The 22,569-nt window shown below is 25.9% G+C and overlaps 4 protein-coding genes across 4 annotated transcripts; 3 read left to right on the top strand and 1 right to left on the bottom strand. All coding sequences in view use genetic code 6, as the record gives it.

The window, feature by feature from the left end:
• Positions 1–1,392: 1,392 nt before the first annotated feature.
• TTHERM_000527079 (H-type lectin domain protein) lies at positions 1,393–6,783 on the top strand (the record flags this gene model as incomplete). Its single annotated transcript, XM_012801095.1, has 10 exons — positions 1,393–2,739; positions 2,876–2,966; positions 3,029–4,003; positions 4,064–4,569; positions 4,633–4,672; positions 4,862–5,281; positions 5,335–5,922; positions 5,983–6,255; positions 6,304–6,405; positions 6,461–6,783. The coding sequence occupies 10 exons, from the start codon at positions 1,393–1,395 to the stop codon at positions 6,781–6,783; spliced, it is 4,665 nt and encodes a 1,554-aa protein (XP_012656549.1).
• A 1,504-nt stretch (positions 6,784–8,287) lies between these two features.
• TTHERM_000527078 (H-type lectin domain protein) lies at positions 8,288–14,557 on the top strand (the record flags this gene model as incomplete). The annotated part of the gene is made up of 9 exons (XM_012801094.1): positions 8,288–9,951; positions 10,089–10,179; positions 10,242–11,216; positions 11,276–11,781; positions 11,845–11,884; positions 12,005–12,424; positions 12,480–13,067; positions 13,136–13,408; positions 13,458–14,557. The coding sequence occupies exons 1-9, from the start codon at positions 8,440–8,442 to the stop codon at positions 14,555–14,557; spliced, it is 5,505 nt and encodes a 1,834-aa protein (XP_012656548.1). The 5' UTR covers positions 8,288–8,439.
• Positions 14,558–15,534: 977 nt separating this feature from the next.
• TTHERM_00526990 (SIR2 family histone deacetylase, putative) lies at positions 15,535–17,009 on the top strand (the record flags this gene model as incomplete). The annotated part of the gene is made up of 2 exons (XM_001028110.3): positions 15,535–16,714; positions 16,774–17,009. 2 exons carry the CDS (start codon positions 15,535–15,537, stop codon positions 17,007–17,009), a joined length of 1,416 nt encoding a protein of 471 aa, XP_001028110.1.
• Positions 17,010–18,266: 1,257 nt separating this feature from the next.
• TTHERM_00526980 (Serine/Threonine kinase domain protein) lies at positions 18,267–22,139 on the bottom strand (the record flags this gene model as incomplete). The annotated part of the gene is made up of 8 exons (XM_001028109.3): positions 18,267–18,638; positions 18,694–19,088; positions 19,247–19,844; positions 19,898–19,997; positions 20,060–20,538; positions 21,355–21,444; positions 21,586–21,861; positions 22,008–22,139. The coding sequence occupies 8 exons, from the start codon at positions 22,137–22,139 to the stop codon at positions 18,267–18,269; spliced, it is 2,442 nt and encodes an 813-aa protein (XP_001028109.2).
• Between the last annotated feature and the right edge of the window lie 430 nt (positions 22,140–22,569).

The raw sequence follows: 22,569 nt of genomic DNA, 5'->3' as shown, positions 1-22,569 counted from the left end.
ATTTAGCTGAATAAATATATTTAAGTATTAAATTTTATTTTAAAAATATTTATTGATTAAATTTAAATTAAAAAGAAACATAAAAAATAAAAACTAAATTTTTAAATTCTATAAAAATATAAAGCCTTTATAGCTCAGTTGGGAGAGCGTAAGACTGAAGATCTTACGGTCCTCGGTTCGATCCCGAGTGAAGGCATTTTTTTATTTATTTATTTGTTAATTTTAAAATATTTCATTTAGGTGTCATTTTTAAAATAAAAATTTATAATATAAAGCCTTTATAGCTCAGTTGGGAGAGCGTAAGACTGAAGATCTTACGGTCCTCGGTTCGATCCCGAGTGAAGGCATTTTTTTTATTTACTTATTTAGTTTAAATTTAAAAATATTGATTAGGTATCATTTTTAAAATAAAAAATTATTAAATACCTTTATAGTTTAATTGGGAGAGAGAGCATAGACTGATGATCTTAAAATAATTAGTTCATTACTGAAAGAGTGATAGCAATTTTTTATTTATTTATTACCAAAATAAACTTCAATGCAATTTGAATTATATTGAAGGATGAAAATTTAAAAAAATTAGTGTAGCTAAACATTTTTGAAAATAAAAAATGAATAAATAAAATATTTTAATATTAATTTTTAAAAAATTTAATTTGAGTTAAAAATAAATGATATAAAGAATTTATTTGATTAGGTATATTTTATTAAAAATTTGTTAGTATTAATTTAAATTTGTTCATGTAAACTAAAATATTCAATTAGAAATTTTGATAAAATTTTACAATTAATTGATTTATTAACCATGAATATCATTTAGAAATAAATGTATATAATATTTATTTATAAATTGAATGGTTACATTATATATATATATATGTCATACACTTAATTAATAAAATTGTTTGAATAAATTGATGGATATAATACTTTTAACATATGTAATTATTAGTTATTAATATAATAAAACTTCAAATAATTAATTTTCAACCTTATTTTTTTTATTTTTAGATAGCCCACTCACTTATTAATTAAAGTAAGCTAACTATTTAATTGCTTTTGTAGATATTAGCAGATAATAAAAAATAAAAAGATTTATATCCAGGAAAAACAGCTAATTCTTATATTTGATTAATTGAAGAAAGAAAAAATCTGAAAGCGCTTCATAAAATATTTACAAGATAAGCAAAAAAGAAGGTTTTGATATAAAGATTAATATTATCACTCATGCTTTCATAATTTTTTATTGTCTTAGGGGTTTTTTCATGTATAATTATGAAATAAATCCGTTGTGATTACCCATGTAATAATTTTGGATTAATAAATGGATAATACCAATCACCCTGCACAAATTCATAAACTTATAGTTATAACTTAAAGAAAACCTAGGATATGGGAGCAGATGTACTTTCAACTTCTTAAAAATTAACAATATCAGGATGGTGGAAACCAACAGGGAATCCAGATTTAACTAATTAGTGGCAAACTTTGATATATCTTTCTACGAATACAAATGGAGTAACATTGCCAATGAACGGTGAATCTGAATTAAATGGAGATAATACAAGAAGATTGTTGGCTTTTTTCTTTAATAATAATGGTTAAAATCAACTGTAAGCTAATTATAACTAAGCAACTCCTGTTGTGGTTCCAAATTTTTCATCATTTATGGGTTAGTGGAGTTTTTATGCGTTTTCTATAAATTTCAATACTTAAATATTTAAAATTGCTATTAATCCTATCGACTCTACTTCTTAATTAGCTTATTAAGGATCATTTACAGCAAATATTCCAACAAACTTTGGAGTCTTTCCTAATTTAGGTTTATATTTCGATGCTACTCCAGCTTATTTCCCTTCTTGTTCGCCTATGTATTCAATTTAAGTATCTGCAAATTATGATTTAGATACAACAAATCCTTAATTCTTACTTGAACTTCGTCATTCCGATTTAAATCTAATTGCTCAATATAATTTAATGGCTCCAAATACTATATCACCTTAATATGTTTCTGATACTTAATTTAATCTACCAGATATGATGTTAGGAACAACTAGAGATCCAGAACCTATTTTGGATCCAGCTTGGGTTTCTATTGGAACATATGAAGCCCTTACATTTAATTAAGGCAGTACAGCTTTAATTGCTACTAATATACAATATAATGAAGAAACATTTTCTTATTGGATGACAATTAATGGAAATCCAGCTAGCTTCAATAATATTTTAATATCAGATAACTAAGCTAATCTAATTTTAACTATAGCTTATTAAGCTGCTGGTGGCGGTTACTCGATTATAATATGTATTAGCGTTTCTTCATGTTATACTTCTCCACCCATAGCAACTATTAATGGAGGTGGAGCTGGTCATGAAGCTGTTATTAATATTTGCTAATTCCCAGGAGCTTCAAAAATATTTGTAAGAATATACATAAACGGTATTCAATAAGCTGTTGGTTATATAAGTACTACTTGGCCTTCAAAAGTACCATCAGTATATGCATTAAATAATCCTAGTGTAAACTACGCAGGTTCTTATTCAATGAGAAATTTTCGTATATACTAAGGTTCATACTTTAGGTAATACTTAAATGACCCTGGATAATTCACCTTTTGTCAGTCGAACTGCATTCTCCAATCTTCTAAATATTTAAGTGATCAAAAATGTATTTATTGTAAAAGTGGATATGTTTTAGCTAATGGAATTTGCTGGCCAAGCACAGATTACTGCCCAAAAGTAATTATTTTATAAAATGTTTAATTTTATAATGATAAAAAAATTATTAAATCACTTATACAAAAAATATTTAGAATAAAGTTAAAAAAAATAAATAATTTTATAATTAATTAATGATTTTAATAAAAATATTTAGGCTGATGCAAATACTGTTCATACTTAACCCTATCAAGAATGTACACCTTGTCTAAATACTTTTGCTTAAATTCAATAATAATGCGACTATAGTAAATAATTTTTAAAATAATCTAATTATTATTTTAATTCTATTTGAAATTTTAACTAAAAGGTATTGACTTAAATCCTCTAGTTATCAGTGGAACTACAAGATCTTTTAATGTTTATGTACCGTATCCAGATTTTTAGAATCTTGATTCAGTTTCTATTACATTTAATCCGCCTTTGCCAATAGTACCCTAAATATTTTTATGTATGAGTACACTTGATTATGATTTAGGTCATACACTTTAAAGCTTTTAATTAAGCTACAACTCTGTATCTACTACTGGATTTAAAATACAAATGTAGCGCGGTTTAGGGAGTGGAATAATTTATGAATCCTAACCTTTTTATATTGCATCAATTGATCCTGACATTGAAATAGGATAATTCAGTTTTGATAGTGTAGCTTTTCCAAATTTAGTAAATGTTGCAACTTCTGATTAATGGGTTTCGACTATTATCTAATTTAATACCCGTTAGAAGTTTGTTCCTTAAGTTACTGCAGGATATGTTGGTATTCTAATACCTGCTGCTACAGGACATTCTTTTGAAATAAAAACATAATCTATTGATGTAGATAAATTTCAGTTGAGTGTTAAAGCCTATAAAGGGGTACCCATTCAAAGGATTGATATTTTCTATATTGCCATGAATCCAAGCATCCCAGTTTATAATATCTTGAAAAATTTTATGCTTACTGACGAAAGTTAAATATTTTCAAATAAAGTTTGCCCTTCCTCAAGAAGTTGTGTGTATACTGGACCAGCAGGAAAAGTTCCACCATAAACAATTTACATGCCTGTAATTAATATTTTTAATTAGGCAGCATCTTAAAATAATATTAGAAGAAGGCTACATTACCAAGGTATAGATACAACAAAATCTACTTTTTCATTTTCATATTATACTTGGTGTGATACACAAACTAGTTAGTTTGGCATTCAATCTTTTGCATTAGTCAAACCATGTGTTAAGTTTTATTGCTTATGTGATCCTGTTCCTCCTGGGTATTTTAGCATTCCTTCTTCTTTTGCTTGCTGGTGTAATCATTATTTTAATTAATATTGATAAAATCATGACATTATTTTTTTTAACAAAATAGAATGTGATTTTAAATGCCAATATTGTACAGGAACTGCGACAAGCTGTACTAAATGCAAAGGAAATAGAGTTTTATCAACAGGTTGTACTTGCCCTCCAGGTACCTATGAATATTTTCAAAGCACTATATGCCCTAGCTGTAAAGTTGGTTGTGCCTCTTGTGTTACTTCTGCCAATAATTGCCAAGGAAATTGTTTAGGTAAAAGATAGGGTCCAGATTGTTAATGTCCACCTGGAACTGTTGATGATGGAACAAATAACTGTCCTTCTGATACAGACAAAGGATGCGATCCTAAATGTGCTAGATGTTCAATACTAGATCCAACTAAATGCAGTGCATGTTAAGCAGGTAGAGTCTAAGATCCTAAAAATCCATCGAATTGTATATGTCCTCTTGGTTAAGTAGATGTTAATAACACTTGTCAAAACTGTAATCCTAGATGTAATGGATGCACAGGTGTTTAGCCATATTAGTGTGTTGCTTGTAATGGTTCAAATAGAATAAATGTAAAAATTACATGCTGATTTTTATTTAAAATTTATTTATTTGTTTATTTATTTATTTAACAGCCTCCTGCATGCATCTGCAAAGATGGCTATTATGATGATGGTAATTTGATAAAATTATTTTATTGATTTTAAATTATATTTAAATTAAATAGAGAATTTTAGTTAAATAAATGTTTGATAACAATATTAGATATCCATTATTCTTTCTAATGCTTTCAAATATCCTTCTTTATTTTCATTTTATGAATTTTTAAATTGAGCAATAAAAATAAAAATAAATATAATTTAGGTGTGAGTCTAGATTGTATTGCTTGCAGTAACTTTTGTACTACTTGCAATGGTCCTTCAAATTAAAATTGCATAGTATGCAAACCAAACAGGACAAAGAATATATTTACTAATAACTGTGATTGTCCAACAGGCACATATGATTCAGGTTTAGCAATATGCCCAACTTGCAGTTTTTAATGTGCAACATGCACAAATGCAACTACATGCACCACTTGTAGTGGAGATAGATCAGGCCCTCCTAGTTGCTCAACATGTCCTCCTGGAAAATACAGTGGAAACTAAACAAATTGTTCAAGTTGTGGATATAAATGCAGTACTTGCAGTGGTTCAGCTCTAAATTGCTTAACCTGTTAAGGTTAAAACAGGCTTTCTAATCCTCCTAGTTGCGATTGTTAGCCAGGATTTTATGATTCAGGAAGTAAAATTTATTAAATATTATTCATTATTTTAATTTAATTTTGAAATTACTAGATGCTGATTGCCAACCATGTGATAGTAATTGTAAAACATGTAGTGGTTTATCAACTACGTGCTTGACATGTAACTCAAGCAGAGTCTTAGATCCTAATACTAACACTTGCGTGTGTCCTCAAAATTTTTACGAGGTTGCCGGCTAATAGCAATGCCTTTAATGTGATAGCAGATGCAACTCATGTAACTCTTCAGGATGTATACAATGTGCACAAAATAGAGTGAATCCACCTTCTTGTACATGTCCTTTTGGAACATTTGATAATTATCCTACTTAAGTTTAATGTCCTAGTTGTAACCCTATCTGCTCTGGATGTGCTAATAATGCAAATCAATGTATAGCTTGTTAAGGTTAGAGAACAAATCTACCTGCTTGTGATTAATGCCCTAACGGTATGTATGCTACATTAATAGCCCCTAATTACTGTGCTAAGTGTGATTCAATTTGCTCATAGTGTACCAATACTTCAAACAACTGTACATAGTGTTCTGGATATAGAGTTAAAGTTCTTGTTCCAGGTACTAGCAATTATACATGCAAGTGTCAAGATGGAACCTATGAAGATTTTACATATACATAATGCAGAGGTATTTTTATAAAAATAGGATAAATAAAATATTATATTTTATTTATATTAATAAAATTAGGTTGCTTTAATAGTTGTGTCAAATGTCAAGGAGGAAGTAGACTTGATTGCTTATAATGTAAACCAGGATTTGTTCTTTCAGTGATTGGTGGTGCTGGATCATGTGATTGCCCTTCTAATACTTTTATGACAAAAGATGGTTAATCATGTTAAGCCTGCGATTCAAAATGTTTAACCTGCAAGGGTCCTACAAGTAATGACTGTATTACTTGCAAAGTAGCTAGTGATTGTACTTCCACCCAACCAGATAACCCAAAACCTCCAGCTGTTGATTGTAATAAAATTTTTTAAAAAAATATTTACAATTTTAATATAATAAAAGTATGCAAGGCTCTTGGAATCTTAACATTACCTTAGTGTGATTGCACTGACTAATAGTATTATAGTTAGGCACTATAGAAATGTGTCCCTTGTGTTAATAATTGTAAATTTAAACAGAGTTTTATATTTACTTATTAAAAAATTATTTCTTAAATTAGGTAAGCGCTGTTATGGAAGCAGTATTTCAGAATGTGTTGAATGTCTAGATGGGTATATAACCTTAGGAAATTAGTGTGTACTAACAGTAGTATATTAAGATTCCTAATATACACTAAGTTGGCTTATAGGAATCTTTTTTGGTTTACTATGTTTGTTAGTATTCCCACTATTTTATTCTCATTTTATTGAAAAAATATAAAAATAATTTGAAGAAAGCAAAAAAAAGAGCTAAATAGAATAAAATTTAGATAAAAATAACAGGTCAATTCAATAAAATCATAACTAAAATAATTAAATTATCAGCTTATAAAATTTTTAATGAGCTATACGTTGAGCTGCATAGCTTACTCTCTTAGAAATAAATATCATTTTTGTTTATATAAAGTATTCATAATATAAGTTAAAACCAAAAAAATAGAATAATAATTCAATTATCTTTTATTTAATTTACTTTAATTCAAAATATAATATTTTATTTTGCTGTAATTCAGTTTACTCATACTCTTAAAACATTTTTTTGTTTTATTTAGGTTTTTGTTGATAAATAATCACTTACTTCAAATTTAAAAACATCCTTGTTCATTTATTTAATCTTAAATATTTAAATGATATTGATTTCAATAACATAATAGATAGTAAATTAATAAGAATATTTAGACAGTAAGATTTTTTTTATTAGGTTTTGTTTAAAGTTACTAAGTAAATTAATAACTTTAGACAAAAAAACTTTTTATTAGGCTTTCTATAAAATCAAATTAATTTAAAAAAATACTATCTTAGAAAAATGCTTACTTAATAAGTGCTTTTATAAATTTCAACCTAAAAAACTTAATATTAATTTATTTAATTTTATATTAATTAGAAAGAAAGAAAGAAAGCTTAAAATTAAAACTCAAACCAAAAAATTTTTATTTAGCTTTTTTAAATTTTAAAGAAATTAAAAAATATTAAGAAAATTTGGGTAAAAATTTAAAAACATACTAAATGCTAAAATATTTTATTCTAAAAAATATAAAGCCTTTATAGCTCAGTTGGGAGAGCGTAAGACTGAAGATCTTACGGTCCTCGGTTCGATCCCGAGTGAAGGCATTTTTTTTATTTACTTATTTAGTTTAAATTTAAAAATATTGATTAGGTATCATTTTTAAAATAAAAAATTATTAAATACCTTTATAGTTTAGTTTGGAGAGCATAGACTGAAGATCTTAAAATAATTTGTTCAATACTGAAAGAGTGATAGCAATTTTTTATTTATATATTTATTTATTTATTACCAAAATAAACTTCAATGCAATTTGAATTATACTGAAGGATGAAAATTTAAAAAAATTAGTGTAGCTACACATTTTTGAAAATAAAAAATTAATAAATAGAATATTTTAATATTAATTTTTTAAGAATATTAATTTGAGTCAAAAATAAATGATATAAAGAATTTATTTGATTAGGTATCCTTTATTAAAAATTTGTTAGTATTAATTTAAATTTGTTCATGTAAACTAAAATATTCAATTAGAAATTTTGATAAAATTTTACAATTAATTGATTTATTAACCATGAATATTATTTAGAAATAAATGTATATAATATTTATTTATAAATTGAATGGTTAAATTATATATATATATATGTCATACACTTAATTAATAAAATTTTTTGAATAAATTGATGGGTATAATACTTTGAACATATGTAATTATTAGTTATTAATATATTAAAACTTCAAATAATTAATTTTCAACCTTATTTTTTTTTTTTTTAGATAGCCCTCTCACTTTTTAATTAAAGTATGTTAACTAATTAATAGCTTTTGTAGATATTAGCAGATAATAAAAAATCAAAAGATTTATATTAAGGAAAAACAGCTAATTCTCATATTTGATTAATTGAAGAAAGAAAAATTCTGAAAGCGCTTCATAAAATATTTACAAGATAAGCAAAAAAGAAGGTTTTGATATTAAGATTAATATTATCACTCATGCTTTCATAATTTTTTATTGTCTTAGGGGTTTTTTCATGTATAATTATGAAATAAATCCGTTGTGATTACCCATGTAATAATTTTGGATTAATGAATGGATAATACCAATCACCCTGCACAAATTCATAAACTTTTAGTTATAACTTAAAGAAAATCTAGGATATGGGAGCAGATGTACTTTCAACTTCTTAAAAATTAACAATATCAGGATGGTGGAAACCAACAGGGAATCCAGATTTAACTAATTAGTGGCAAACTTTGATATATCTTTCTACGAATACAAATGGAGTAACATTGCCAATGAACGGTGAATCTGAATTAAATGGAGATAATACAAGAAGATTGTTGGCTTTTTTCTTTAATAATAATGGTTAAAATCAACTGCAAGCTAATTATAACTAAGCAACTCCTGTTGTGGTTCCAAATTTTTCATCATTAATGGGTTAGTGGAGTTTTTATGCGTTTTCTATAAATTTCAATACTTAAATATTTAAAATTGCTATTAATCCTATCGACTCTACTTCTTAATTAGCTTATTAAGGATCATTTACAGCAAATATTCCAACAAACTTTGGAGTCTTTCCTAATTTAGGTTTATATTTCGATGCTACTCCAGCTTATTTCCCTTCTTGTTCGCCTATGTATTCAATTTAAGTATCTGCAAATTATGATTTAGATACAACAAATCCTTAATTCTTACTTGAACTTCGTCATTCTGATTTAAATCTAATTGCTCAATATACTTTAATGGCTCCAAATACTATATCACCTTAATATGTTTCTGATACATAATTTAATTTACCAGATATGATGTTAGGAACAACTAGAGATCCAGAACCTATTTTGGATCCAGCTTGGGTTTCTATTGGAACATATGAAGCCCTTACATTTAATTAAGGCAGTACAGCTTTAATTGCTACTAATATACAATATAATGAAGAAACATTTTCTTATTGGATGACAATCAATGGAAATCCAGCTAGCTTCAATAATATTTTAATATCAGATAACTAAGCTAATCTAATTTTAACTATAGCTTATTAAGCTGCTGGTGGCGGTTACTCAATTATAATATGTATTAGCGTTTCTTCATGTTATACTTCTCCACCCATAACAACTATTAATGGAGGTGGGGCTGGTCATGAAGCTGTTATTAATATTTGCTAATTCCCAGGAGCTTCAAAAATATTTGTAAGAATATACATAAACGGTATGCAATAAGCTGTTGGTTATATAAGTGCTACTTGGCCTTCAAAAGTACCTGCAATTTATGCATTAAATAATCCCGGTATAAACTACTCAGGTTCTTATTCAATGAGAAATTTTCGTGTATACTAAGGTTCATACTTTAGGTAATACTTAAATGACCCTGGATAATTCACCTTTTGTATGTCAAACTGCATTCTCCAATCTTCTAAATATTTAAGTGATCAAAAATGTATTTATTGTAAAAGTGGATATGTTTTGGCTAATGGAATTTGCTGGCCGAGCACAGATTACTGCCCAAAAGTAATTATTTTATAAAATATTTAATTTTCATTCTACCTATAATAAGTAATTAAATCGCTTAAATAAAAATATATATTTAGAATAAAGTTAAAAAAAATAAATATTATGATACTAAATGATTTTAATAAAATATTTAGGCTGATGCTAATACTGTTCATACTTAACCTTATCAAGAATGCACACCTTGTTTAAATACTTTTGCTTAAATACAATAATAATGTGACTATAGTAAATAATTTTCAAAAAAATCTAATTAGTATTTTAATTCTATTTGAAATTTTAACTAAAAGGTATTGACTTAAATCCTCTAGTTATTAGTGGAACTACTAGAGTTTTAACTGTCCCTATACCTAATCCAGATACTTAGAATATAGATTCCGTTTCTATTACGTTTAATCCGCCTTTACCAATAGTACCCTAAATATTTTTATCTATGAGTACACTTGATTATGATTTAGGTTCAACACTATAAAGCTTTTAATTAAGCTACAACTCTGTGTCTACTACTGGATTTACAATATAAATGTAGCGCGGTTTAGGGAGTGGAAAAATTTATAACTCTTAACCTTTTTACATTGCATCAATTGATCCTGAAATTGAAATAGGATAATTCAGTTTTACTAGTGCAGCTTTTCCAAATTTAGCAAATGTTGCTGCTTCTGATTAATGGGTTTCCACAATAATCTCATTTAATACCCGTTAGAAGTTTGTTCCTTAAGTTACTGCTGGGTATACTGGTATCCTAATACCTCCTGGTACAGGACATTCTTTTGAAATAAAAACATTATCTATTGATGTAGATAAATTTCAGTTGAGTGTTAAAGCCTATAAAGGAATACCTATTCAAAGAATTGATATTTTCTACATTGCCATGAATCCAAGCATCCCAGTTTATAATATCTTGAAAAATTTTATGCTTACTGACGAAAGTCAAATTTATTCAAATAGAGCTTGCCCTTCCTCAAGAAGTTGTGTGTATACTGGACCAGCAGGAAAAGTTCCTCCATAAACAATTTACATGCCTGTAATTAATATTTTTAATTAGACAGCATCTTAAAATAATATTAGAAGAGTACTAACTTACCAAGGTATAGATACAACAAAATCCACCTTTTCGTTTTTATATTCTTCATGGTGTAATACACAAACTAGTTAGTTTGGCATTCAATCTTTTGCATTAGTCAAACCTTGTGTTAAGTTTTATTGTTTATGTGATCCTGTTCCTCCTGGGTATTATAGCATTCCTACTTCTTATGCTTGCTGGTGTAATCATTATTTTAATTAATATTCATAAAATGATAGAATTACTTTTTTCACAAAATAGAATGCGATTTTAAATGCCAATATTGTACAGGAACTGCAACAAGCTGTACTAAATGCAAAGGAAATAGAGTTTTATCAGCAGGTTGTACTTGCCCTCCAGGTACCTATGAAGATTATCAAAGCACCATATGCCCTAGCTGTAAAATTGGTTGTGCCTCTTGTGTTACTTCTGCCAATAATTGCCAAGGAAATTGTTTAGGTAGAAGATAAGGTCCAGATTGCTAATGTCCACCTGGAACTGTTGATGATGGAACAAATAACTGTCCTTCTGATACAGACAAAGGATGTTCTCCTAAATGTGCTAGATGTTCAATACTTGACCCGACTATTTGCAGTGCATGTTAAGCAGGTAGAGTTTAAGATCCAGCAAATCCATCAAATTGTATATGTCCTCCTGGTTAAGTAGATGTTAATAACACTTGTCAAAACTGTAATCCTAGATGTAATGGATGTACAGGCGTTTAGCCATATTAGTGTATTGCTTGTAATGGTTCAAATAGAATAAATGTAAAAAATTATATTATAATTTTAATTTATAATTTATTTATTTCTTTCTTTTTTATTTAACAGCCTCCTGCATGCATCTGCAAAGATGGTTATTATGATGATGGTAATTTAACAAAATTATTTTATTGATTTGAAATTAAATTTAAATTAAAAAGTTAATTCTAATTAAACTAAAGCATTAAGAATATTAAGAATGTTAAAAAATATAATTAAATATATTTAGGTGTGAGTCTTGATTGTATTGCTTGCAGTAGCTTTTGTACTACTTGTAATGGTCCTTCAAATTAAAATTGCATAGTTTGCAAGCCAAACAGGACAAAGAATATATTTACTAATAACTGTGATTGCCCAACAGGCACATATGATTCAGGTTTAGCTATATGCCCAGCTTGCAGCTTTTAATGTGCAACATGCACTAATGCAACTGCATGCACAACTTGTAGCGGAGATAGAACAGGCCCTCCTAGCTGTTCAACATGTCCTCCTGGAAAGTATAGTGGAAACTAAAGAAATTGCTCAAGTTGTGGATATAAATGCAGTACTTGCAGTGGTTCAGCTCTAAATTGCTTAACTTGTTAAGGCTAAAACAGGCTATCTAATCCTCCAAATTGCGACTGCTAACCAGGATTTTATGATACAGGAAGTAAAAATTTATAATACATTATTAATTATTTTAATTTAATTTTTATAATTACTAGATACTGATTGCCAACCATGTGATAGTAATTGTAAAACGTGCAGTGGTTTGTCAACTACGTGTTTGACATGTAACTCAAACAGAGTCTTAGATCCTAATACTAACACTTGCGTGTGTCCTCAAAATTTTTATGAGGTTGCCGGTTAATAGTAATGCCTTCCATGCGATAGCAGATGCAACTCATGTAACTCTTCAGGATGTATACAATGTGCACAAAATAGAGTGAATCCACCTTCTTGTACATGCCCTTTTGGAACATTTGATAATTATCCAACTTAAGTTTAATGCCCTAGTTGTAACCCTATCTGCTCTGGATGTGCTAATAATGCTAATCAATGTATAGCTTGTTAAGGTTAGAGGACAAATCTACCTGCTTGTGATTAATGCCCTAGCGGGATGTATGCTACGTTGATAGCCCCTAATTACTGTGCTAAGTGTGATTCAATTTGCTCATAATGTGCCAATACTTCAAGCAATTGTACATAGTGTTCAGGATATAGAGTTAAAGTTCTTGTACCAGGTACTAGCAATTATACATGCAAGTGCCAAAATGGAACCTATGAAGATTTTACATATACATAATGCAGAGGTATTTATAAAAAAATAGGATAAATCAATAATATATTAATTATATTTTATTTTTTTTAATAAAATTAGGTTGCTTTAATAGTTGTGCCACATGCCAAGGTGGAAGTAGACTTGATTGCTTATCTTGTAAGCCAGGATTTGCACTTTCAGTGATTGGTGGTGCTGGATCATGTGATTGCCCATCTAATACTTTTATGACAAAAGATGGCTAATCATGCTAAGCCTGTGATTCAAAATGTTTAACCTGCAAGGGTCCTACAAGTAATGACTGTATTATTTGCAAAGTAGCCAGTGATTGTACTTATGTACCACCTATAGACCCAAAACCTCCAGCTGTTGATCGTAATAAAAATTTTAAAATATTTTTTTACAATTTTTAATAAAATAAAAGTCTGCAAAGCTATAGGAATCTTAACATTACCTCAGTGTGATTGTACTGACTAATAATATTATAGTTAGACACTATAGAAATGTGTCCCTTGTGTTAATAATTGTAAATCTAAAACTGAGTTTTTTTTTTATTTATTTAAAAATTATTTCTAAAATTAGGTAAGCGCTGTTATGGAAGCAGTATTTCTGAATGCATTGAATGCCTAGATGGGTATATAACCTAAGGAAATTAGTGTGCACCACTAGTAGTATATTAAGATTCCTAATATACGCTTAGTTGGCTTATAGTAACCTTCTTTGGTTTACTATGTTTATTAGTATTCCCACTATTCTACTCTCATTTTATTGAAAAAATATAAAAATAATTTGAAGATAGCAAAAAAAAGAGCTAAATAGAATAAAATTTAGATGAAAATAACAGATCAATTAATTAAAATCATAACTAAAGTAATTAAATTATCAGCTTATAAAATTTCTAATGAGTTTTTTATTGAGCTTCATAACTTACTCTCTTAGAATAAATATTATCATTTTTATTTATATAAAGTATTCATAATATAAGTTAAAACCAAAAAAAAAGAATAATCATTCTATAATCTTTTATTTAATTTAATTCAAAATATAATATTTTATTTTGCTGTAATTCAGTTAACTCATACTCTTAAAACATTTTTTGTATTAATTAGGTTTTTGTTGATAAATAATCTCTTCAAATTTATAAATATCCTTGTTCATTTATTTAATCTTAAATATTTAAATTATATTGATTTCAATAACATAATAGATAGTAAATTAATAAGAATATTTAAACAGTAAGATTTTTTTTATTAGGCTTTGTTTAAAGTTACTAAGAAAGTTAATAACTTTAGACAAAAAATTTTTTATTAGGCTTTCTATTATATGAAATTAATTTTCTCTTAGAATAAATATTATCATTTTTATTTATATAAAGTATTCATAATATAAGTTAAAACCAAAAAAAAGAATAATCATTCTATAATCTTTTATTTAATTTAATTCAAAATATAATATTTTATTTTGCTGTAATTCAGTTAACTCATACTCTTAAAACATTTTTTGTATTAATTAGGTTTTTGTTGATAAATAATCTCTTCAAATTTATAAATATCGTTGTTCATTTATTTAATCTTAAATATTTAAATGATATTGATTTCTATAACATAATAGATAGTAAATTAATAAGAATATTTAAACAGTAAGATTTTTTTTATTAGGCTTTGTTTAAAGTTACTAAGAAAGTTAATATCTTTAGACAAAAAATTTTTTATTAGGCTTTCTATTTTATGAAATTAATTTAAAAAAATACTATCTTAGAAAAATGCTTACTTAATAAGTGCTTTTATAAATTTCAACATAAAAAACAATATATTTATTTATTTCATATAATTTATTTAGAAAGAAAGCTGAAAATTAAATCTCAAACCATAAGTAAATAAATTCTTATTGAGCTTTTTTAAATTTTAAAAAAATTAAAAAAATATTAAGAAAAGTTGGGTAAAAATTTAAAACATACTAAATGCTAAAATATTTTATTCTAAAAAATATAAAGCCTTTATAGCTCAGTTGGGAGAGCGTAAGACTGAAGATCTTACGGTCCTCGGTTCGATCCCGAGTGAAGGCAATTTTTTATTATTTATATTTTCAAGCATTTTTGAAATAAAAATTTGATAAATACCTTGATTGATTTTTAATTCATAAACCTAAGTTTAGCTAGCAGCTAAACTTTAAATTTTATTAAGATAATTGTTAAATTTTTAAAGCTAACATTTTTATGATTATTTATAAGCATTTAAAGATAATATTTTCTTAATATATCATACATACCTTAAATCCTCTTAAATTTTTAAAAAAACTAATAATATTTACTTAATTTAAAATAGTTAAATAAATTTTATACTACACCAGACAGTTTTTGCAATCATAGACATAAAACAATCAGTATTTATTAGTAGATATTCTAATTGCTATTAAATTAAAAGATACTGAGTCTGAATAAAAAAGTTTAATTCAATTAAAAAACAATAGTATTATACTTTTAGAAACAATTATTAATATTAATGAGTTCTGAAATTAGTAAAACAGATTTAAGCAATTTAGAATCAAATACAGATTCTATGAGCGAGGCTTAGAAGGAAGCTTAATTAATTGGGTTTGCTGTAGAACCTAAGCTTGACTGCCCTCATTTTGAATAGCTTAATGTTATCACTTTGACAGAAGTCTTTAATGATATGACATTAGAAACTTTAAATAAGCCTTGTAAGACTTGTAACCATATTGGAGAAAACTGGATTTGCTTACATTGTACTGACATATTTTGCTCTAGATATATAAATAAAGATATGGCTAAACACGTTGAAAGCAATTAAGAGCACTGTCTAGTATTTTCTTTTTCTGATGGTAGTTTTTGGTGCTACAAATGTGATAATTACATTTCAAATAAAACTATTAAGGATCTTTAGAAAACATTTTCAAAGGTTAAGCATGGAGGATAAGAATCAAATGAAGAAGAAGAAGAAAAAGAAGATGATATTCATGCAATAGCTGCTTAACTTCTTTAGATGCATCTAAACAAAAAAGGTTAAGATGGTATTTAAGAAGAATTTACCTACTAAAATTTAATTGATGGTTTGAGAGATATTTCTCCTGATTAAGAGAAAAATTAAGATGACAAATACAATAACAGACAGTTCAATCGAATTGTGTTTTTGACTGGAGCAGGTATTAGTGTGTCTGCTGGTATTCCAGATTTTAGAACTCCTGGATCTGGTTTATACTCCCAACTCTAGAAATACAAGTTGCCATATCCTGAAGCAATTTTTGAAATAAATTATTTCAAACATCATCCATAGCCATTCTATACTCTTTGTAAAGAATTCTCAAGTTGCGGATCTCACTTTACTTCTAGTCACTTCTTTATAGCTGAAACTAATAGAAGAAATCGTCTTTTAATTAATTTTTCTTAAAATATTGACGGATTAGAACTAGAAGCAGGACTTCCTGAATCAAAACTAGTTTAAGCTCATGGTCATTTTAGAACAGCAAAGTGTGTTAACTGTAAAAAAGTTGCAGATATTGAATTATTCAATGAAGCAGTTAAAAATGATAAAATATGTTATTGCAAAGAATGTGAGGAAGGTATTGTAAAACCTGATATTGTTTTCTTTGGTGAGAGTCTTCCATAGAGTTTCTTTTAATAAATAGACAGCTTAAATAAGGCTGATTTGGTATTCGTCATGGGTAATAAATACAATATTTTTTTTTAAAGTTATAAATCTTTTAAAATTTAATATAAATAGGAACTTCTCTCAAAGTTTTTCCATTTGCAGCTTTAGTTGATTTATTCAAAGAAGATGTCCCAATAGTATTGATTAATAGAGAAAACCCTGGAATAAAAAGAAGAAGATTCCTATTTTTAGAAGGTGAAATAGATGACAATGTAGAAAAAATTATGAAGGATATTTCTTGGGATTTTCCTGAAATTAAAAGAACATACCCTGAAGGAACTGTATTAGAGAAGAAATAAAACCTTTGAATAAGAAATAATGAATTAATAAATAAACAAATATATTACCTTTAAGCTATTATTTCACTATATAAACAAAAACAGATTACCATCTCAATCTAAATAAATAAATAATTAATTAAATTAAATTCTAATTATGTTGAGTTATTAAATTTATTTCAAATTATATATATATAAATTTAGTAAGTTTTTGTTTTAATTTTTAAAAAGCGTTTTCAATTATCAGTTAAAAATATTTTTATGTTCCTAATTTATTTATTTATTGTATTTTAGATAATATTCATTTATTTTTATGTATTTAAATAGTTTGTTTTTTTTAAATTTAAAAGAAGACTTAAAAAATAAAATAGTTTCTTTTAAATTAATACCAGAATATATGTTTTTTTAATTCTTTTATTCATTTGATGTGATAATCTGAAAGATTTTTTACAACATAAGCATAAAAGTTAATACTGTTTTATTCTATGAAAACTGGATGTTATTTTATAAAATAATCTATAAATTAGTTAATAACTTAAAAGCTTACAGAGTTAAATAGTGAAAATGAATATTTATTTGAGAAGTTTCTATAAATTAATAAAAAAAAACCCAAAATTGTTTTTATGAAATAAATTAGAAATATTTCTAATTAAAAAAATTCTTTAAAAAAAATTTATTTTAAATTTTTATTTTTTAAACTTGATTTTGAATATAAAAATTATATAAATTAAACATATTCAAAATGAGAAATTAAATCTTTTATTTAATAATAAAATAAATCAAAGCATTTAGCTTAAAAAAAATATTTAGAGTTGTTTAATGTAACCTTTAATAGCAATGAATTTAGATAATTAGGTAAATAAATGATTAAGATTAAATTAAGGATAAACTTATCTTCAAACAATATGATATTATTTAAAGGATTATTGTATTTAAAATAAAATTTTTTAATTTAGCTATTTTAATGTTTAGCTTATGCCAAATTATAAATATAAGAAACTTGATTTGATTATTGAAAGAAGAATAAAATTTTTTGATACTAGGATAAAAGATGCTATATATATATATATATTACAAACTTATAATTAAAATAATTTTGTTTAGTTAATTTTAGTTAACATTTGTCTATTTATTGATTTAGGTAATTTTTGAGAAGAAATTGAAGAAAAGGAGAAGACTAAATAATATTTTTATGTAGATAAGTAATAGTTAGTTAGTAGTTATAATTATCAGTGTTTAATTTTTTGTACTCTAAGTAAAATTAATCCAAATTGTTTTATTGATACATCAAGATATTGTTTTTATAGGATTTAAACTTTTCTAAATCATTTAGCTTAATTGTTTTATTGAAGGTCTTTGGCTTTCATTTTCTTAGAGCATAGACTTAATCATACCAATAAACCAAGGGTGGAATTTCTTTTTTTTTGTAATTTCTTCAAGCTTTTATAAAATTTATTATGGGGCTGGCTGCTTGAGAACATCTTCTCCGTACAACAAAAATAATCCTAGCTTAAAAACTCTTTTGGACATACCTTTTTCAATTTCTTCTCTGTCATGACAAAGGTAACAATTAAACATATCTTTCGGGAAAAAATCTATAAGCTGAACTATTTCTTTAGGGAATTTTATGTGTGTGCTTTATTTAAATTGTCCTTAGCTCTAATTAAGATAAAATAATTTTATAAAATTGTTAAATTAATTAAGAGAAATTTACATCTTGTTGTTGGAGTTAATGTTTTTCTATTCTAAGCTGCAACTTTGGTCTTAATTTAAAATTATTAGGAGGAGATATAGGCGAAGGCATTTCATTTAATATCATATTTTTAGGAGGATATTCAATTTTTCTGCCTATATGGTTAACTTATTCTTCATCATCTTCATTGTTCTAAGTTGGAACCTAAGAGTTCTTGTTTATATTATTATCAGTGTTAGAAATTTCTATTCCAGAACTAAATTTAGACTTTTCAGTCATTTTTGTATTAATGCACAGGTTTTTTTTCAAATCTCTAATTTTTTATCTATCTTAATCTGTAAGTTCTTCATTTTTTTGATCAGACTCTGGTTGATTCTCTACCTAATTATTTTCTTCTTCCTCTTCTTCTATCCTTTCTATTTAATTTAACAAAAAATATAAATTCATTCTTCTAAAATCTAAAAAATACTTCAAAATTAGTTTTATTTTGATTACTATTTAATCAAAAAAAAAAAAATTCCTTTTTTTTATTTTTCTTATTAACGAAGAAAATTAAAATATATTTTAGTTTTACCTGGTACTTTAATAGTATTTATTAAGGAATTTTCTTTGTTTTTTTTTATTTCTGTAATAATTTTTATCCTTTAGTTTTCTTCTTGCTCTGAAATAGGAGGATTGAAAAATTTATTTTTTTGCTAAAGCTTCATTGGGGAATCAGTGTAATCTTCCTCGACAGTTGTTGCATGTAGAAATTCTTTATTGTTTTCTATGTCTTCTAATAGGACAATAAGATCTTTAGTGAATTTATACAAAGCTTCAGTTTATAAAGAATATGAGGTTTCATTTGTGGCATCTATATCTTTCATAGATTTGAGACTATTTAGCTATTAGAATAGGTTTGCTCTAATGGTCGTTGGAGAAACACCATTAGGCTGATCATAATCCTAGAGTGATGATAATGTTTTCATGGGTCTTTTAGGTAAATTAGTAATTTCATCTTTTAATTTTGTCATTTAAACTCCTTAAACAGTCTCCATACAAGATGGCATCTTATCGAACTCAGAACCTTTTTCTGAGAAAAATGGATGTTGTAATGCATCCTTTGCGCTAATTCTTCTTCTAGGATCTTTTTGGAGTAATTTTCCAAGCAAATCCAATGCTTCTTAACTAATCTAAAATATTTAAATTATTTAAAACTTTATCTTGCTTAATTAGTTATATTTACTTATTCATATCTAGCACCAGATAGTTGTATTTAACAGAGTTTATTTTTTTCTAGAACTTAAGAAAATTTATTGCCTGGGAAAACTGTCTTGCCTGTCAGCCTGTTTAAAAAAGTATGAATTCAAAAATGAGTTTTTTATTAGCAATAAATTAAATTATTTACAGTATGTGGAATATGACTCCGATAGAAAATAGATCACATTTCTCATCATATCTATGGTTTTCTGATTCATTTGCTAATATTTCTGGAGCGACAAATCCTGGAGTACCAACATGAACATATATATATTTTTAAGACTTTATAATTTGTGCAAGTCCAAAGTCGATAAGCTTTAACTAGCTTAGCGCTCCTGATTAGCTAATTGTAAACATAATATTTTAAGGCTTTAAATCACGATGCATAATTCCTTTTGAGTGAACATATTCTAAACCTTTAATTAATTACCCTAAAATATGCTTAATCATTTTGTATGAAAATTAAGGATTTTTATATTTTGCTATTTCTTATGATAGCGACTTTGATTCATCAAGCAACTCAGTCAATATATAATATCCATTTGTATCTTAAAAGCAAGCTACTAATTTTAGACAATTTGGGTGATCTAATTACCTGAGAATATTTAATTCATTATCAAGAGCAGCCTATTTTAAATTGTATGAAAAATTAAATTTACTTACTTACTTTGAAATATTTGTGGTAAAATTTTTGTTACTCTTTGTTTATTAATAAGTCTTAAGAAAATTTATAAATAAATTTTTAAGTTTTGCCTTAAATGAAAAATTTAATTATTTTATAATGAATGGATGGATATTTTAGATAGGGAGGTAATAGTCAGACAGACGACGGTCGTATTTTCGATAAATAAGTAAGTTCCTTATTTAGAATTAATTGAAAGAATCACATGACAATCAAGAAGCAATTAATTTAGAGGGTATTGATTTTATTTTGTAATTAATTAATTGATCCATTAAAAATTTCATCATACTTAATGTAAATATTTGCTAAATTAAAGCAATTACATTAATAAATATTTCTTTAACTCCTTAATTCAGTATGTTATAATTATACTTTGTTATTTTTGTTTGTTTGTTTGTTTATTTGAGATGCCGCTCAAGTATAATAAAAGTATGCTTTTGAAGTAATCAAAAGCTTTTGTTATATTGATTATAAATTTGGTTAATTAAGATAAGAAAGGTGTGTTTTCATTCACAAAAGATTGATTTTATGTGGAAAGTAATTGCTTTTACTAATAAAGTGCTTATTTTACTTACATTAAGCTTAATATGCTTAAAAAGTATTAAAAAATAAAAATTGTTTGAGCTATCTTGAAACTATTATCCAAATATTTATTATTTTAATATGATGATTTTATTGGATTTCTGATAATTTGAAATTTTCTGTAGACTTATTTAAATATTTAAACTAAAAGTAGATAGTAAGTCATGTAGTTTTTTTACCTCGCTATCGTCTATGTCTTTCATTTTTCTCTTGTGCAAGTATTTTACAGCGAATAACTCACCTGTATCTTTTCTTTTTACCTTGTAAACCTTTTAGTTAAATAAAATATTTTTAAGTTTTAATACAAAAAATCAGCAATTTTTTTGTTTTTTTGTTTTTTTTTAGATAACTAGGCTCAAAATTATATTAAAGAACTAAATAAGTATGTATGGAGATATTTATTTTTTTACTTTTGCATATTTTCCTTTTCCTATTTTGGTGATAATTTCGTATTCATTTAAGAAATCTGCTTGAAAGATTTACTTCTACAGAAAATCCAAGAGACAAGTCATAATTATATTATCGCCGTAAAATTAAGTGATGCTTTCATCTTTATCATTCAAAATACTAAAACCAATCGCCTTTTCTTTAAAAGGACGATCAATCTTTTTAGGGTTGTAAATCCATTTTATGGTATATCTTGTGTTTAATTTAATTATTTTTTCAGGCTTTTTTTGATAAGGTTCCTATTTATAATTTAAAATAAAATATAAGATTATCACTACATACTTAGCTATTTAGAATTTTTTTTTTTGTAATAGCGAGTTATGCTACTACATTTAGATTTATTGATCTTATGAGTTTGATATGAGAAAACTTTGAAAAAATATACTTTGCAGACTACGATTTTGTCCCTGGCAAAATAAACATATCTTAGTACAGAGTGCAAAAATTTCCTTTTTGTTAGTCTAACTTCAAAGGAGCAATCTGAATAATCATATCCTCCCCTCTTTTCAATATTCATGCTTATTTGTCAAATGCCAAAATATAAAAATTTATTGTGTTTTTGAATGAATAATGATTAAATAATTAATCTTTTTGTTATTTTTTAATTAATTAGCTAATTAATTTCTAATCTTGAAATGTTAATCTACAAATTTATTAACCTAATATCTTAGTTTTTCAGTGCTAATTTTTTATTTCTTACAATATTATTTTTTTTAATTTTTATATTAACTCAACTATCCTTGATAGTAGCTATTGTTTAATGTGCAAATACACTTGATGCCAATTAATTATTAATTTAATTATTTATTTATTATGGAAGTAATTAATTCAATATTGCGCTTTTAGATCAAAAAAATTTTCAGCCAATAATTACTTATGAAGGTAAGTAAATAGAAGTATTAAATAGAACCTAATTGTGTTTTTTATTTTCAAAATATTTATAGATC

This window comes from Tetrahymena thermophila, assembly GCF_000189635.1.
Source record: "Tetrahymena thermophila SB210 genomic scaffold scf_8253811, whole genome shotgun sequence".
In the NCBI taxonomy this organism is placed as follows: domain Eukaryota; phylum Ciliophora; class Oligohymenophorea; order Hymenostomatida; family Tetrahymenidae; genus Tetrahymena; species Tetrahymena thermophila.
This window is presented reverse-complemented; position numbering and strand designations above follow the sequence as displayed.